The sequence below is a fragment of the Phalacrocorax aristotelis genome, chromosome 6 (assembly GCF_949628215.1).
Source record: "Phalacrocorax aristotelis chromosome 6, bGulAri2.1, whole genome shotgun sequence".
In the NCBI taxonomy this organism is placed as follows: Eukaryota; Metazoa; Chordata; class Aves; order Suliformes; family Phalacrocoracidae; genus Phalacrocorax; species Phalacrocorax aristotelis.
The window spans coordinates 42210101-42228761 of NC_134281.1; the positions used below are offsets into that span (position 1 = coordinate 42210101).

Genomic DNA, 18661 nt, shown 5'->3' on the forward strand with positions numbered 1-18661 from the left:
TGAGTAGAGCAAACAAGCACATCCTTAGCTTTGAACGTGTAGGTGGTCCGGTCCAGTTGGTTTAAGCATGTGCTGAAGTACCCTGCTGGTTCAGAAGGAAATTAAACAAAATGCATGTGAAAGCTGCCTCTTTAAAAAATGTTAGGACTTGATTGAAAATCAGCTGCCTTTCAAAGTATTAAGAGTTTTGAACGTTGTTTAAATTCAGTAAAAATATTTTATCTGCATTATATTTCCTTAGAACATATCTTCTAATGTTTTGGAAGAGTCAGCAGTTTCCGATGATGTTGTATCACCAGATGAAGAAGGTATCTGTTCCGGAAAGTATTTTACAGAAGCTGGTCTGGTGGGACTGCTGGAACAGGCTGCAGCGTCTTTCTCCATGGTAGAAGACTTTAATTTCTTTATCTTCTTCAGCAGTCTTACACTGCTGGGCATTATGAAGGAAAACGTTTTCTCTGTGTATAACTCTATTGTAACCACTGAATTCGCATGGAGTTTTAGTTGTTCAAGACAGCTTGGTTTGCCCTCTGGAGTAAACTGTGCAAAGGATGGGTTCTGGGACCAAGAGGCCTTTGTGTGTTTCCAGTGTCTTTCACTTCAACACTGTACATTTGGGAGTTCACAACAGTAAAGAAAGGCAGTAATGTTTTCCCTCCTCTTCAAAAAGAGTGGGCCGAGAGCTTTATGTGAGCTGCATTAATGAGCTGGTGGTAGTCTATCCATCAAAAACCAAGGAAAGCAAGTGAATTATTTCCCACAACACAATATGAAACATCATTCAATGGGTTGAAGTACAAGCAGTGGTAATTCCAGAGCAAAGACCTAGAACCCCTGCCTGTGATGGGCTGGACCTCCTCCATTACAGACATCCTAAGGAAAGCCCATCTCATGGAGTGCCAAAAGTTGAAGTCACTTAGGTTGAAGATGCACTAAATAAAAGACTATGTACAGTGCCCTTAAGCTTTAATTTTTATTCCCATGGATTTGGTTAGGATCCTGTTTAGCTTGTTGTGCTCTTGTGTGTATATCCATCCAAAATATTCCAGTTTTGACTCTGTTAATAATCTCATCTGTTAGTAGCAATGTGTAATACAGTAGGCTCTTGATTCCAAAGGTGACTGGGGATTTTATTCCATTCATGTATGGGTATATTTTAAGAAAAGGTGCTGATTACATCACAGTGCCACCTTTTCATTTTGCAGTTTTATAATTTAAATGCTGGTAGTATGTATTGTTCTTGCTGTTAAATTGATGGAGCGATCTGATGGACCTTATTTTTGTAGGCTGGCATGTATGAAGCAGTTAATGAGGTTTACAAAGTCCTTATTCCTATTCATGAAGCTAATAGAGATGCCAAGAAGCTATCTACTATTCATGGTAAACTCCAAGAAGCATTCAGCAAGATTGTTCACCAGGTAATAATTCTAATTTTCAGCTGCAATATGAATTGTGAAGAAACTTCAAATGCTCAGTGCAAATAAAAACTACCCATTAAGGAAAAAACATTTTAATCAGATTACATAGGAGTTGTCAAATGGTGATCCACAGTAAATGCAAGGATTGCTAACAGGATTTTTTTATCTCTGGACATTTTACGTGAGAAACATGAGAGACATCACATACTAAGTTCCACTGTAACTTCAGAAACATCCAAGAGTTAAAACTTCCAATCATCGGTCAGTTTATCCTTTCAGATGTTACTTTCACCTGTATTTTGCATGCTATATTTATTGGAAAAACACTGTATCTTGCCTTTAGCCTGGTGGGTAAAGTTGGGTTGGTTTTTATTTGTCTATTCGTATGGTGGATAAATAATTGAAGGAACCTTTCTAAACTTTGATGGTGCAAAACCCACCAGCTTAGGTGCTGAGCATTTGATGAGAGACATCAGAAGTTGTCAGCCCTCACAAAGCTCAACTGACCTCAGCTAAGCAGGAAATGAGAGCACTTGGCAACTCTCAAGAAGCACATGTTATCTTCTGGGAGAGGCCGGTTGGGTGCATGCCTTTCTGTCAGGGCAGGCAAGCACTCGACAGACCCTCCTCCAGTACATGCCAGAGCTACTCCAAGCCCCTCATCGCAACCAGCTTTCTGGTCATGGGCTGATGGGTACATCATTTGTCTGTTGCTGTAGTTGCCCTTATGCTGCCATCAGCTGCTCAGCAGATGTTGGTTAGTGCATCAATTTCATAGGATCTAGCTGAGAGTCTGGTGGTTTTCTTTGTGTTCTGGCATTGCCAGATTCCTGAGGTTAAGTGTACCAATAAAGGACAATCATTGAGTATCCTAGGCCAGAGAAGGCCATTTTATATGCATGATGACTTATAATCATTGAAACCATTTCAGGTTTATGATACCTTACATTGATGGTCATGTTTTGGCCTTTGAAACTTTTTTTTTGGTTTCTGTGACATGCGCTTTTTACTTTTTATTACACAGAGTACTGGCTGGGAGGTAGGTAAATCCATTTTAGTTAGTAAAGAACACTAATAGATTTTTCAGATGACTCACGCCAATGCTTGCCCACATGTGCTAGTTGTGGGTATTTCTGTTGCTGTCTGCTGTTAAAACAATTCATTAACCAAAGAAATACCAATAAACTGATTGTGGTCGTAGTAGGAAATTCTTCATAAGAAGCTGTAGGTAGTGCATGGATGCTGATGTGTTCCACTAATGAGGTTCTTTGGTGAATGAGCCACTGTACCATCACTAGTTCGTTTTTATAATTTATTTATATTCCTTTTCATCAGCATTGACACAGAATATCATCCCTTCATACCATATTTTCACCCCACCCGCAGGGGTCGATTTAAGCAATAATGCTCAGAGGTACTGAAACACAAAACTGGTTTACTGCATGTGCAGGCCATATCTCAGAGAATAGGCTGCTTCATTCTGTTCATTTAAGAACAATCAATTTGTTATGTAGCTGTTTATCTGGCAGTAAAATAGTTCGGTTGTGTTAACTGGAGTCAGTTTTGCTGCTTTGATTTTTGTACAGGCGCTTTGCTCACATTTCTACAACATACACCACGAGAAGCACGCATTTGGGTTAAAAATAGACAAAGCAGTCTCTTTCATCCACAGTCACACACAGCACAGCAGGTTTGATAACTCAGGCCCTAGTCCAGTCAACACAGTGGGTACATGAGCGTCAAGAGGTCTCAGAAGACATTTTAAATGTTTTGTGAATATGCTGTTACATTATTTGCTTAGCCTTCAGCTGTCCAGTTAATCTCTGCTTTTCTGTGAATCAGGCAACTCAGTATGGGCCATCTCACTCCATGTTTCCACCACAGGAGAGCATTTAAGCCCACGCTTCCCAAACTGGGGCCAAGAACAAAGTTCTCTTGCATTGTGTGATGCAAATAATTTGGGCTGATGATGTCTGAACGTCAGTTTTAATTCTGGCCTAGCAAGAAATTAAATTCAGTAGCTTAAAAGTAACCCCTGACACTTAGGGGCTGGCCCTGTAAATCGTTTGCTTGTTCCTTTGAAAAGTCCTAGCAGACGAGGCAGCACAGCAATCCAGAGTACGTGTCGTAGAAGTGTAAATGATCTGTGTTCAATAGCCAACAAATGTGAAGGCCTGTGAGCATCTATTTTGATTAGTCTGCCCCTAAATCGACCCCTGAAGAAAATCCTGTCATTGGTTATGATTCTAACATCACTCAGTCATGTTTTACTGCATGGTAAAAGACACCCATGGTTTCTGTTCTCGTCTGTCATCGTGCTCCTTCATTGCCACACTTTTTCTGATCTTTGTGCTTTGTAGCTTTCAGGTTTGTTGCATGTTTTGCCCTCTTCCTTTATTTTAAATACTTTAATTGATGCTCACCCTTTTTTATTTTAAAGTTTATTTGCTGCCAATTTGCTGCTTGTTTGTTTTTTGGAATTTCCCTAATTAAATACTTTCTGTTTTCTCCTCTATTGCCCTGGTTGCTGACCCTCCTCCCCACTCTTACTATTGTCTGTTGTGGTAAGTTCCTACTTGTGGAATTTTTCCCCCCGCCTTTCTCTCCCCCCTCCCCCTTTTTGGTTTTTTTGTTTTACACTGTGGAAACCCCAATTTCGTTTTACCAAAGAGCTATGCCAACAGCAGGACCCCTCCTCTTGTCACAAGGAAAGTAGTATTGCCAACTACAAGCACTGAAGTATCCTGAGTCTGGCACCAATGCATTTCTGAGACCTGCTTAAACATACCAAGTGGTGGGTTTTTCTGCTTGTGTGTTTGTTCATTGAATAAATGTTGAATTAATTCTTTTTGTTTACTTTCCAGTTAGGAAAGTTGTGAGGAAAAATCTTTTCATGCTCTGCCATGAGAATTCAAAAATACTTTTTAAAGTATGCAGGGTGAGGTTGCCATCGACTAGCAGGACTCCAGGAACTGGTACTTACAAAAAATCAGTATTGGAAGACTTGTAATAGTTGGCAACACTGCAAAGGACCTTGGGTTAAAATTGAGCAGGAAGAGGACAGTGCTCAGTTTGGTAAAGTTGGTTGGATTTTGCATTCTGCAGAGTGTGTATGAAGGAGTTACTTTTATTCCTGCATACTTCGGTCTGACTCTGCCCTCAGGCAGCTGCTGCTGTGTTGGTCTTGGTGAAGAAAGCAGATGATCACTCTTGTGTCTGATTTTTCAAATATTGTTGGCAAAGCTTTTTGTGTGCGTGCAAGAGATAACTCTAAAACTTTATTCCCAGCAATTTTGAAAGGTATTTACCATGCATAATAACAAATCATGAACCTTCATAAATCATGATGGCTGTTATCTGCTCTGCCAATTCTGTAATGGCTATTCAGTGTTCACCTTCATTCTCTTCTCCTCCCAAAGACCTATTATTTTTCATAAAATAATAGGAGATAAAATGCTTTTAATAATTTCTCCCTCATATCTGCATTTTTAGCTCTTTTCAGAAACAAGACCATGGAGTATTTTAAGTTATTTGTTTTGTTTTCAGTACTGTGATTAGATAGACTTTGGTATTGGCTAAATTGCAGTTAAAAGATCCTAGTACAGATCCATTCTGTACTCTTAAGGCCAGGCAAGAAATTGATCTCTCCTAATCTCGGGGCTGGTAGCTACTGAATGTTTATGTGAGGTAAGGAATAGCCTGTAGGTGGTCACTCTGCTGGAGGAGTGTGTTTCCAGCCCCTTACTTCCAGCTACAGATCTCCCAACATGAGTCATATGTGTTTTGTGGCTGATGGATGCAGGGCTTTCTGGGGGAGATGCTTCTGTCGCATTAGGAGCTAACTGGTGCTCCTCACTGCTGGCTTTTCTCCTTGGGATCCTTTTCATAACCAAGTTTCAGCAACTGGATTTATCAGGAGAATGCAGTGCAGCTGGTCTTCATGACAATGAAACAAGTACGTAAGTTGGGAGCTGCCTTTCACACAAGGCACTGAATCTCACCAGGCTTCCCTGCTGCTACTACTCCTGGGATTTCCCAGTGCCCCATTACTCTTATTTTATGCATTTACTAAATGCCACCAGAACTCCTTATTAATTGACGCTGATCAACAGAGGGCATTTTCTACCTCACTCACTGTTATTTTTGCAGCAACATAAATGTACACTGTAACAAATAGGTGTCTGGGCAGATGTCCACATGGCAGATACGTTGTGGGGGCCAGGTTCTGCAAACACTTCATAGCCTGAAAGTGACTTGCCACATAGGTAGGAAAAAACACATGAGTTAGAAGAGCAGCAGCGTGTCCTCCATCGCTAGGGCCTGCCCTGTGCCCATGGGTCGGGGCAGAATCCCACCAACTTCCACATGGAGCATGCCAAGGCCCTGTGTAAGATTTGGGGAGATGTTTCGCATGGCAGTTCCCCTTGGGCGGACATGGTGCTACCTTGGGAAGTGCTTTGAGAAAGGAGCTCTAGAATCACAGTCTTCTGCCTGTAACATTGAGATTGAATTGGAAAAAAACAGCACAGGAAGCTGGAGATGCTGGGTGTTGAGGGATTTTAGCAATGTCCAAAACTGTGGCTTTGAAAAGGTAGTGATGAGTAAATTAAGGGTTCAGTAGGCTGCTCATTCCCGTATGGGTCCAGAGGGATGGGCACCAGAGAAAGACAGGGAGTCCAGGGAAATACCTCCCAGATGTTGCCAGATGTTACTTCCAGTAAAACAGTAATAGTTTTGCAGCTGAGTGTCATACCCTAGGAGGTGCTTCTGGAGATGGCTGTGGTGTGACAAAACCCTGTAGTCTATGCTGGCATGTGGGGCTGAATAAAAGCCCCTCTCTGGAATAGGGGTGCTTGGAGGGATGGGCTAGTGCAGGGGTCCAAGGAGCCACCCACGCCACATTAAGCATATGAGCAGCTCTCGGTGCAACTCCATGTTTTTTTAAATTGGAGCATGTGTCTACGCACTTGCTGGAGCAGAGCCAGTGAATTTGTGTCTGCCAATGTCCCATAGTAAAGCCAAGATGTGGCTTGTGTGTATTAAGAAAGGCTGCTGCTGGCTCTGGTCACTTCAGGTTTCACTTCCACTTCAGAGCTGTGCATTGGTGAGCTTTGCCATCTTGAAGGTGCTTGGGATGGGCAGCAGCCCTCGCCCCAAAATGGCAATGCCATATCCTTCTGGCTGTGCCTCTGGCGAAAGGAGCTGAGCTGTGCCTGGGCAGCTCCAGCATGACACCCCAGTTTCCTTCAGGCCAGGAGAAGGCAGTGGCTTGTCGTGACAGTGCTTTTTCCAGTCTTGAGTTTGCCTGAGGGTTTTTTTAATTTTACTTTGGCTTATTTATCCCCATTGCCTTCCATAGATCATGTTCACCATCACCACAAAAGATAAGTTTTGCCATAGCAAAATACTTAAAAAAAACCCAAAAAACCAAAACGTATGTGGCAGCCAGGACGTCTGTAAGTGCTGTTTGAAAACAAACACTAGCCCAGATTCAGAAACATTGAGCGTTGTATACTACATCACACTTTCTCATGAGAGTAAAGGTGAACATTTTAGAGTTTCTTGCTGAAAGGCATTTCTGGTTTGTGCATGCAACGTGTTTTTGGTTTTTTTGTTTTGTGTTTTTTTTTTTTTTTTAACAAAATCAAATGTGTGATTTATTTTTAAAGCATTTTTCTTCTCTCTGCCTCTTAATCAGATTTTCTTTGTTACTTTTGCAGTAAAAAACTTTGTTTCTCTACTTTTGTTGCATTTCTGGGCCAAATTCACCACTGGCTCAAATGGAAGCAGGTACATGATACAGTTGATTGCATCTGCTTTCACCAGGAGTGACTTTGGCCCTCTGTACTAGACATTAGTTACTAGAAGGGAATGTAACACCTTCCAGTTGACATGCTATTTAAAAAGCACTTGTGTGTGTGAGCGAACTGGACATTGACTTCGGCCCAATCCTGCAGTTACTTGAGAGTGGGTTATGGGGGCTCTGGTGTGGGTAATTTTCAGGGTGTCTGCGTGCAATATCCTCCCTGCGTGCCGCAGGCTGTCAGCAACTGGACTTCCCCATACCTCCTGTGCCTGCAGTCTCTGGACCAGGCTAAGGAGTGTATGCATAGGATTTGGAGAGCCTGAAATAATGACCCAAATGAAGGGACTTGCCTTTGACTGTTCCTCAGAGACATCCAACACCTCCAGACTCCTCCTGGGGTGGGAAAAGTCATTGCAGGGTTGGGCTAATGGTCGTAACTGATCCATATAATTCCATGTTAGTTTATAATTTCATTGTGGTGTTTGCTGCTAAATTCGTTCATGCTGAGTTCCAGGTGTGTTTTTCTTTCCCTTCTTTCTTTCTATTTTATACCTTGTTTTTTAATTTCTTTTTTATTTTGCATAAATTCAGGAGCCTGTCTGCAGCCATGCTTGAGGGTATGCATGTCTCCACACTGAAATAACCTTTTGTTTCTCCAAACCTAGGATGGAAAGAGGATGTTTGGCACCTACTTCCGGGTTGGTTTTTATGGAACTAAATTTGGAGACCTGGATGAGCAAGAATTTGTTTACAAGGAACCTGCGATAACAAAGTTAGCTGAAATTTCCCATAGGCTCGAGGTGAGATGATTGTGGCTGACCTCAGATTCTGTCTGTGAGTTGCAGTTTAATTATTTTGCGTAAGTTATTTAAGAGCTGTGTTGCCAAATTACAGGAAGTGGCGGAAATGAAAATAGTTGGGCAAAACCAGCACTGTGCCTCTTGGAGCCTGATGCAAGGCTGAGCTTAGACAGTCACTTGGCAAAACAGTTTGCAGAGCCCCATGCAGTGACCCAGAGTTGGGCCTGATATCTCCTGTCCTCTTGCCGGTGCCACCTTTGCAGGAGGCAGGAGGAATGCAGGGAGAGGAGTCCCACAGGGTTTCCCTGATCTTGCAGCAAGAGCTGCAGACCTGCTATGATCATTTGAGTTTGTGGCATATCGTACTGTGTTTGCATTTCTCTTCATCTGCCTGGTGTAAATGGGCTTGAAAAAAGGTTGAGATGCCTTTCAGGATCTGACTTTCAGAAAGTATTGCATTTTTCTGTCATTTTGTTGCCTTTACATCGTGTTCCTCTCTCCTAGAGATTGAGCCCTCTTAAGGTGGCTGAATTTCAGAGCCCCTGAAGTGGGACATCACAGGTCTGAAGTTTGTTTCAGCCGTGAATGAGCAAAGGCAACTCTGATTAATCTAACCAGGGCTTGGGTGCAGCTCCAGGTACCACCCAGTGATCATCTGTACTGTGTAATGGTTAGTCTGGCCTGGTTTTGTGCCAACTAACTTGTGTCTAGATAATGTCTTAGCACAGTTTGGGGGACAATATGGGTCAAGAGACTGTTCCCAGTAAGCACTGTGGACAGATGAGGCCATCCCCAGTGGGAGAGCAACAGCATTTAGCAGCATGGCTCTAGGCTGTGCCGTGGTACTTGTTCATAGGGCCAGAGGGCAGACCTGGCCCTATTTTATTTGCTAGAATATATCTGATGTCATGTTGCTCTCAACAATTCAGCTGCTGTCACGTTGCACTGAAAGCAGCAGCGTTGTTTGAGGTGTAAGCGCATGAAACTGAGTTCACCCATTCACCCAGCCCAGCAAAGCTGTGGTCTGATGTGGCACCTGATTTCCAGGCAGATCCCATATTGACCCCAGTTTTCATTTGAGCTCACAGACACACAGCAAGCTCAAATGGCTTGTTCAGAGCCATACAGTGTGTGTGCATGCAATTGGAAGGCTCCCAAGTTCTCCTGCCTTCCAGGGCATTAGGCTTGTTTTTTTCCTGTTGCCACTGGAATGCAACTGATTTAATTCTCCTAAGTTCAGCAGATCACATTTGGCCCTGGCACAGCTACTGTTGAAGGCATGTGGAGCTTCACCTCCCCAGAATATGCCTTCGTCTCTCCAATCCCTATCTCTGATGGCTGCATTTGATGGTTTCTTTCAATGCATTTGCTCTTGATTGTAGGGATTTTATGGAGAACGGTTTGGTGAAGATGTGCTTGAAGTGATTAAGGACTCAAACCCTGTGGACAAATGTAAACTAGATCCGAACAAGGTAAGAACACAAGTACAGGTTTAGAAGTAGAACTGGCCCTGAGTGTATGCAAACACAGTGGAACAAATCCAGGCCTGAATTTCACCAAGCAAGCAATGAAATCCACATACAGAGCATCTCGTGACTGCTTAGGATGAGAGTTGGGAAGAATCATCCCAGCAAAGGAATGCAGAATTAGCCATTTTATTCCTTGTCCTTGTAGTGTTTGGTGGGAAGGTAGGAGATAAGAGGACAGCAGAGGCCCAGGCTGCATTTGCCTTTCTCTGTAGTCTCCACTGAGTGCAAGGAAGGGAGTTTGCCATTCTCTGGCCTCTGTTTTTTTTGCAGCTGCAGCATTTTGTCATTCTTGTGCCAAGTCCTTTAAACGTAGCAGAAATAACAGGAGCATGCCCAAGGAGACAAGACTGCAGCTTAGGGCAGGGCATCATCTGCAAGGAAAGGACAGAAACACTTCACGTGAATAGCATGAGAGGAGAGGGGCAGTGAGCTGTATTTTATCCAGTCCAGAAGCTGCTGAGCAGCTACCAGCACCCGTAGCCCCTGTCAGTGAGAGTGTGATTTTCCTGAGTAAAGGCAAAAAACAGTCCTAGTTCTTCCAGAGGTGGCTTGAGGAGGAAAGAAAGCAAGCTGGGTTATTGCACTGCTAAAAAGCAGGGCGTAGGAGTCAGCTCTTCTCCTCTGGCGCTGTACCTCACTGTGCACACCTGGGTTCTTTCCTGCAGGCCTACATTCAGATAACCTACGTGGAGCCATACTTTGACACTTACGAGATGAAGGACAGGATAACTTACTTCGACAAAAACTACAACTTGCGGCGTTTCATGTACTGCACACCCTTCACGCTGGATGGCCGAGCTCATGGGGAGCTGCATGAGCAGTTCAAGCGCAAAACAATCCTGACGACATCCCATGCTTTCCCTTACATTAAAACTAGGATAAATGTCATCCACAAAGAGGAGGTGAGGCCTGCAGTCTCAGGGGCTTCCTGTGTTTGCAGGGAAATATTATACAAGACTAAGGGAAGCGGATGTTGCCAAAACTCATGCATAATGTACTATTGTATGTGTAGTTTGATAGCACGGCCATGTCCCTTCGCACCGTCACATTAACACAGATGCACCCTCCAGGCCATCGCTAGTCTACTTTCCCGCCCTCTGCTAAAGATGCAGAATTTCAGCAGAGAGCAAGAGCAGATGATGCCGTTGTGAGCTGCCCTGTCTGTTCACTGCAGGGACTGTGCACGAGACCCCTTTATTTTGATTATAAGAATGCCTTCTTTCTATTGAACTTTTCCCGGTGCCTATTCAACCTAAACTAAAAGCACACCAATTGAGAAATGTGGTATATCCTGCCACCTCTTTCACCAGTGTATGCAGCTCACAGCAGCTGGTATACACAAGGGCCCTTGGTGAGCTTTGTAGTAATGCAGGTTGCTGCCTTCCATTCTGCTTGAAAAATGTGTCCTGTTGTTCTGTGTTACAGCTCACTTGCATGGCCTCAACGGACTCAGGCCAGTGGGGTCCTCAGGCCTTACAGAGAGGTTTATCCCAAAGCTATGTTAATTTTTCAGGGGTAGGTGGGAACTGATGTGATGCCTGGGGCACAGTGAAAAATGCATTTACATGCAAGGCAGAGAATCTACAGGTGTTTTAGCACTGACGTAGTGCTGTAACTCTGGGTAGTTGGTTGCAGTGACCACAAAGGACACAAGTCTGCCTCCTCAGAAGCAATCTCGGAAAACTCTTGAGTACCCAGATGTAGAAATGCATTTAAAAATCAAATATTTTCTTGATGTTCCTAAACCAAGACTAAAAGGATGCATTTCTAAAGTGCTTCTGTCTGGACTGTCGGTCCTGTTGGTGTCTTCCATCACTTCAGTATGCTACCCTAAAGTGACCTTGGTGTTTCTGAAAGCATGTGTTTGGTTGACAGTCTCAGCCATAACAAGCATCCTCTATTCTGGCTACTTGCTTAGATCATTTTGACGCCCATTGAAGTTGCCATAGAGGACATGCAGAAGAAAACACAGGAATTAGCTTTTGCAACACACCAAGATCCTGCGGACCCAAAGATGCTGCAGATGGTGCTACAAGGATCAGTAGGTACCACAGTAAATCAGGTGAGGATCGCTGTCCAAGATGGAGACACTGGAGTAGTGCTTGTTGCTCAGCACAGTGGATGCTAAGCGTTGGGCCTTATTTCTAAATTGCCTTGGATTTTTTCCCCATTCAGTCTGTGGGATGTGTTTAAGGTCACCAGTGGGTCTAGACCAGCTGCTCTCAGTGACTTTGCTATTTGAGTAAGAGTCCTGAAAATGCAGTTAGATCTGGAAAGTGGCTGAGAAAAGACAGCTCTCGTCTCCCAGTTACCGACTCCTTCCTGGCATTTGCAGTTGTTTCTGCCTGCTTCTCCTCCCTTTAAAAAAAAAAAAAGTATTAAGTATTACTTTCCCTTTGGCTAGCCAGGCTCTGGTGGGTGGAAGTGGTATTGTGTCCTGCAGTGGATTTTGGACAAAAAGGAAAGCAAAACTAGTGAATGGAATAAAACTGAGTGAGTATGAGTAAAGCTCTTCTAATGCACAAGCTGGAAAAAAAAAATCAGCTGGACATTCAAGTTCTGGGTTGAGTTTGCAGTGCTGGCAAACACTTCCTTGGTTCCATTTGCATTGTTTAAACTTTGTCTTAGTTGTGAGTTGAGCAAACTTTGTCAAGTCTTTATAAGAGAAAACAAATGTACAATCTGCATTTACTCACACTGTTTTCCAAAAGCAGAGTTTTATTTTAAAAAAAACCTAAACCTAAAACAGATTCAGTTGTCGCGATGTTTGGTGATTTATGCCAGATTTATCAGCTGCAATTCTTCGAGATGCATTCTGTAATGGAATGCTACATTTTACAAATGTTTATATGCGCATGAAGTGTCTCCAGCAATTAGATATGACAGATGGTTCCAAGAAACTTACTTTTTCTCTTCTGCTCCTAAAGGGACCATTAGAAGTTGCCCAAGTTTTCTTGTCTGAAATACCCAATGATCCAAAGCTCTTCAGACATCATAACAAACTACGGCTCTGTTTCAAAGACTTCACAAAAAGGTATGGAGTATTATCTTCAAACTACCTGACAGATGCAGTTGTTACTACCACACCAGACAGGAGCATGTACAGTAACACAGGGGGTACTGGGAGAGATGAGTATTCATGTTGTAACTCCATCTGTCCAGTTTTCATATGCATCTGTATTCCTCGGCTGCCCAGTTGGTTCCCTGTTTTTCTGGTGGCGCAGGTCCATGACTTAAGTCAGATCAAATGGCTGAAGTTATTTAGCTTTGCTCTTTATCAGGAATGAATTAGTGATCACAGTTCAGTTGTGACCAAGTGTTCCTGTTTCAGAAAACACAACTAGCCACGCCGGCAGAAATGAACTCACAGCTTGGCAGTGTCAGGAGAAACTGCTGTATTGGCCAGGAGGTTTAATTTCCTTCTGAAGTGAGTTTCTCCAAACGGAGTGGAAGCATGCTGGCAGAATTGTCAAGAAATGTGCTGGCTGCTCTGCTTTCCTCTTGAGTAATGCGAACTGCAGTCTCAGTCCAGCATCATTTGCAAGCACCAAGGAATTAAAAAGAAATAACTGAAATAAAAATGTTCTATGCTAATAGATCCAGTGGCAATGTAATATTCCCATATGTAATATGGGAATCAATAGCATTGATGATACAGTTCTTTTCATACCCTTTGTTAAAATGACATCTTTCCAAGTAGAAGAGTTCCTGATAAACGTCTTGTAGCCTGCTATTTAGTAATCTTCCCTGGCGAAAGCAGTAGATCGATCCATCTTTAAATCTTCTTGGACTGGAAGTGGCTATGTGGAGATCAGCTTTTCATTTCTCTTCAGAGAAGGTAAACATAACTGGAGAGTAAATTAAAATTAAAAAGGAGTTGCCACTCTGGAAGTGAAATGGAAATTGGAAATGTGACGCCCTCTCCTTTCCCCATGGACACCAACTGGTTTAGCTGAGTCTTTATTACCCAAAAGACAAGATAGAGGAGGATATTTTGTGTCATCCCGGAATAATAGAATTTTTTTTTTGTACTATTAGATTAACAAGTCTCTATAAAGCAGGTCCTTTTTTATGTGCCCAAGTTTCACAGGCTTTTGTTTTCTAGATGCGAAGATGCTCTGCGAAAGAACAAGAGCCTGATCGGTCCAGACCAAAAGGAGTATCAGCGAGAACTTGAAAGGAATTATCACCGATTAAAGGAAGCACTCCAACCTTTGATAAATAGAAAGATTCCACAGTTGTATAAAGCAGTGCTGCCAGTCACTTGCCACAGGTGGATATTTGATTTTACTCTTTAAGCAGAGATAAGGAGGGTATAGAACCGGGTTGTCTGATCTTCCTGGTGAACCTGTGACATCTGTTTGTTTTCAATTATGGCTTTTTTGGCCGAGTCCATGCCTTTTCCCTTCCGTCCTGACCTCAGAGCACATCCCCTTCCCAGCAGTTATGGTAGGTGGTGTTTGCAATGGTTCCTTTTGTTCCCAATCAGTGAGAATTTTTTTTCATCCTGCATCCCATTTAGATTCAAAACCACTCTCAGTGTGGCAGGACTTTGACACATTTGTTCCCAGTGGAAATGGAATGAGGAGTTCCAGGGACAGGCAGGGTTGAAAAACAGTCAGAGTCTTTGACGCTGGAAGACCAGTCACCTGGAGTGTGGGCTTTTTGTTTGTCTGCAATGAGACTGAATATAAAAGCCCCACTAGGAATGTATGAAGCAGGTCAGAGCCCATAGTGCTGTAAGTTGATGGCACCAGCTGTGGCTGAGCAAGGGGGACTTTGGGTGCATTAAGTTTCTAACAAGGCTCTGGCTCCCAGAATAGGGGCAGAAGTGTTTCCCAGCAGGTACCACCCATGTAATCTTTGGCTTGACAACCCCTGGTGTGTCCCCTGACGGCAAGGTGGGCTAGCACAATCCAGCAAGACTGCCCTGGTATCGTGGTCTCACACCAGTGAGTGGGGTGGGGATTATTTTTTGGAAGGAGCATCATTAGCGCCGAGCAGGACAGTGATGGTGCTTTTAATGACAGACCCTTTAAGAGATATTTGTGAATGTGGACTTCAGCTTATGTCCATGCCATTGGTTTAGGAGAACACAGCTCTGGTTTTGAACCTCTCCTCATGTAAGTGTTTTTCAGAGGTAAAGAGCAATGGAGAACATAAAAAAAAAAAAGTTGTGAAAAGAGAAACTTGGCAAAATTACATTATAAAAAGAGCAAGATTTAGTGCTGGATGAAGAAGGAAATGAGCGTTCCTAGCTCACACAGCAGTGCTTAGCGCTGTTTCTGTAGCTGAATTTGATCTGTTTTTCTGTCTGCTGAATACTGCAGAAAGGCGGCCTTTCTTCATTACCCAGGTTCATGACTTTTTAAGCTCTCCCCAGATTGCATACCATGTTCTAACTGCTCTCTGCTGGAGTCAGTTTTCACTGGCTGGGCATGGGTGGGGGGAACACTGCTTCCCTTCCCACCCAGCTGGAAACCTCACAAGCAGTTTTGTCATGGTACTTATTTTCTAATCTTGTGAAATTCAGCCTGTGCAGGGAGTCTAATACAGGTATTGCAGGCAAATTCCACTGAGAGAGTTATTTGAAAGACTTCAATAAGATTTCAGTAGTGCAGGTGGTTTGTGCTGCTTCCCTACGTACACGTGAATTAAACTTCCTGTAGCTTTCATGTCAGTAAACCGTGGGCAGTTAAATGATCCCAGTTACAGACCCAAAACCAATTCATTTGAAAAGCAATGAGTTAATATAAGTGGACTTAATTTTTGTAGTAGCTAGCTGTAGAAAATACAAGTACAGGATCATTCAGCTGACAAGGCTTCTTATTTCATCGTGGAAAATATGAGCTCATCATTGTATTTTCTCTCCCTCAGAGACTCCTTCAGCAGGATGAGCCTTCGCAAAATGGATATCTAAACGAGTTAAAAACCAAAATAAAAAAGCACTTAAAATTAAGGTTTTGAAAAGAAAGAGCCTTGTTATCAGCGCTGGGAATCAAAGAAGTTTTATTGTGAAATAAAACTTGGACTTCATCCTGGACATCCCACACACCTCTTCCTCCATCAAAGTGTTCAGTGGCCAAAAATCATTCTGAATTGTCAAATGTAGACTTATCAATGTTTGAAAGAAATCATGACAGTGGTATCCAGAGTATTGGTGACAAGCTGTAAACTTACCTGTTTTTTAAGGCATTTTTATGACTCAAAGGTACACTAAACGCATTTACCTTTATTTATAGCATTGCCTAATGTTAAATTTATTTACTTCTAGTTCATATATTTAATTTATATTAGGACCATATACAAATGCATTTTTGAAGTTTTTAATGTAGTGATGATGGTTATTTTGATGGTACTATTAAATATGTGAATGTTTACACTTTAATTCCCTGTGCATTGGACTTCAGAGCTCACCATCCTTGGGAAAAAGGTTCAGAAAAGGTAAGTCTTACAGTAACATTTCTTAACCCAGTGGTGATTTTTTTTACTATCCCTATCCTTTTTCCTTTGTAACTCTGAATATGAATTGCTGCAAAGAAAAATAATTCCAGCTGTAACCATCAGAAGAATGGAGGCACATCTTGTTACTACTTTATCTCCTTCAGTACCAGTGAAGGGGAGTTTCAGCATGACAGCTGTGTGTACATGGTCATTTCCAGCAGCTAGGCAGTCCAAACAGCAGAGTAATCTCATCGTGACCTTAAAAGTACAATTCAGCGTAGCAGTGTTCACGCAGCTAGACTCCTTTTTTGTGTCCCTTTTTCAATTTAAAAACTAATTTAATGGGGAAGAACCACCAGAAAATGATATCACAGTTTAAGTTAAAAGGATACATAGAAAACATTCTTTGTGATGTTATTTACGTAAAGAAAAACATTTCTTTTACAGCGCTTATTTTAGTGGCTAATGCAGCACTTCAAGGAAACATGAGAACTGGAGCTGAGCACACAACTCTTAAATTTACTCCTTTATATTTTGCCTCTCTGTATTGAACAAGGTCCTTTGAAAGAGGTGGTATGTGATTAAACACAAGCTTATTCTTTCTATATATAAATACCTAAATATGCATACATGCACATAGATAAACCCAAATTTGATATATTTTTATAGATATAAAAGTAAGACAAAAAATTGGTTTTACACGTGAGCTTTTAAGATAGCAACCGACGCTACATCATCACTTCCAATTTGTGAGCATTTGACTTTTGACACCTGAATAGTTTTTAACTTCACTTCTAACATACACACATTCCTGTATGTTGGAAGATGCTGGGGAGGGAGCGTTTCTTTGGGGTTCAGCACCTTCTGTTTTAGCACCTGTAGCTGCAGCAAGTGCCCACCCTTCTGCATCAGCAGGGAGGCTTTAGGGTGGTGAGAGTCTTTTTTATTCCTGATACTTATTTCAAGTTAGTAGCGGCTGCCTGACACTGTGCTCGTAGCAGGATGATTGTACTCTTCCTGCTGAGCAGGGCTGGAAAGGCACCATGTCTCAGAGCCACTGTGGGCTGTAGGTGCATGGCCTGCCCTGGCAGGATGGTGCCCAGCAGGATGGCACAGGCCACGGCGTGTGTTGGGGAAGGGAGAGCGGTGCTGCCTATTTTCACTCCTCCCATGCTCTTTTGTTCCAAAAACAACATAGCAGTGGTGCTGTTCTCGGGGTGCTGGTCGCTGACCAATTCCCTTGAACACAAGTAGTCCTGAACTAGTTCCGTGTTATGGGTTATAACACAGGAAAGCCTGCATGGAGTTCCTTGCATAAAGAAAAACTACTCTGAGACTTCCCCCCACCCTCTGAGACATTTGAAAAGCCTATTGCAAAGGCCGGGGATGTTAACGAGGCTGTGGAAGCTGTATGGGAATTGGGAACTCTCATTAAGGAAGGAGGGGTTAGGTTTGCCAGAGATTTATATGAAGAGGCATGCAAAAATATTTACAAAGTGAAAAAGGGAAAACAAATCCCAATAGCAATGAAAGAATGAAACCGCAATTTACAGTAGTGCTTGTATATTGTTTCTTCAGCTGGGAAAGCATCTACTTGAAGCCAAACCGCTTATAAATATCCTTTGATTTTACTGAATGGCCCCATGTCAGTGTAAATCTGACTAGTTTATCAGTTCATATAGCTTGACAATTTTGTAGCACACCAGTGTAGTATCTTGGAACGCTAAGATGGGGCAGCCATGTTTTGTTTTCCATTGCAGCAAACTACAGGCCATGCACAATCCAGGACATTAGCTATTGTGGCAAGTGCTTTACTTAAGTAAGTCTCAAAAAAAGGCCACCCCGTACTATCTATCTGTATGCAACCAGAGGAGTGTGTTTTCATTCAGTGTATTCCAGCTGATTATGTGTTCTGTTCAGCTGCCTACAAAGAATGTTTCTCAAGCTGTATAGTATGATGGACGACAGCTGGGTCTTCCTTTGATTACACTGTAGCCAATATTTTTTTGAATATTACAGTGTTGTTTCCTTGGAACATTTCCTGTTCCTGCAGTTAAGTCTTGGATCAAGTGTGGAAAAATAAACTTTCATTTGCAGGCTGAAATTCAGCAAACCCCATACTGCAGGCAGTAAAAAATAGCACTCTAATGTGATTTGGCTACCCTTGCAAGGTAAGATGACAGTTTGCTTGGGGTTTTAATATAGCTGTTTCTTGGTTTAGAGTATGAAATTATTTATTATGGTGATAATGCTTTGGAAAAGGGAAAAGTCTTAAGTGTATTTTTAATTCCAGATTTTTCTCTTCTGCAGAAGATAATGACTATAGACATCTATTCATGAATTTATAAGCAACTCTAGATTTAGCCCAGCCTTTCTTACACTGTTTTCTGTTGACAGTACAAGCTATCTAGACTGAAACATATTTTAGTAATTCATCATCTAGGATATACTGCAAAAGATCAAGGCCTGTACAAAAATGAAAGGTCCACCGTAACATGGAAAATACACTAAAGATTTGAGTTACCTCAGTATTTATAATACATTATAATAAAAGATTGTAAAAAAATTAAGTATTGCAGAATAAACTAGGTAGAGGTTTCTAGGGCTCTTCCTGTAAAGAAATTAATTTGTATTTGAAAAGTGTAAACATATCCAGAAAACTAG

At 42.2% G+C, this 18661-nt stretch overlaps 1 protein-coding gene across 8 annotated transcripts in view; it reads left to right on the forward strand.

Moving 5' to 3' along the window:
• DOCK7 (dedicator of cytokinesis 7) overlaps nucleotides 1–15941 on the forward strand; it is a 107897-nt gene extending 91956 nt beyond the window's left edge. For 4 of the 8 annotated variants that reach the window (XM_075097378.1, XM_075097381.1, XM_075097385.1 and 1 more), the window contains 10 exons: nucleotides 242–385; nucleotides 1287–1418; nucleotides 2443–2457; nucleotides 7899–8024; nucleotides 9407–9496; nucleotides 10219–10455; nucleotides 11472–11615; nucleotides 12481–12587; nucleotides 13659–13826; nucleotides 15431–15941. In XM_075097378.1, the coding sequence (XP_074953479.1) occupies nucleotides 242–385; nucleotides 1287–1418; nucleotides 2443–2457; nucleotides 7899–8024; nucleotides 9407–9496; nucleotides 10219–10455; nucleotides 11472–11615; nucleotides 12481–12587; nucleotides 13659–13826; nucleotides 15431–15473 (1206 nt within the window). In that variant the 3' untranslated portion in view covers nucleotides 15474–15941. Of the gene's footprint in view, nucleotides 1–241; nucleotides 386–1286; nucleotides 1419–2442; nucleotides 2458–7889; nucleotides 8025–9406; nucleotides 9497–10218; nucleotides 10456–11471; nucleotides 11616–12480; nucleotides 12588–13658; nucleotides 13827–15430 lie in introns of all 8 variants that reach the window. The other 4 variants (XM_075097379.1, XM_075097383.1, XM_075097386.1 and 1 more) reach the window with 2 other exon arrangements.
• The last annotated feature ends 2720 nt before the right edge of the window (nucleotides 15942–18661 follow it).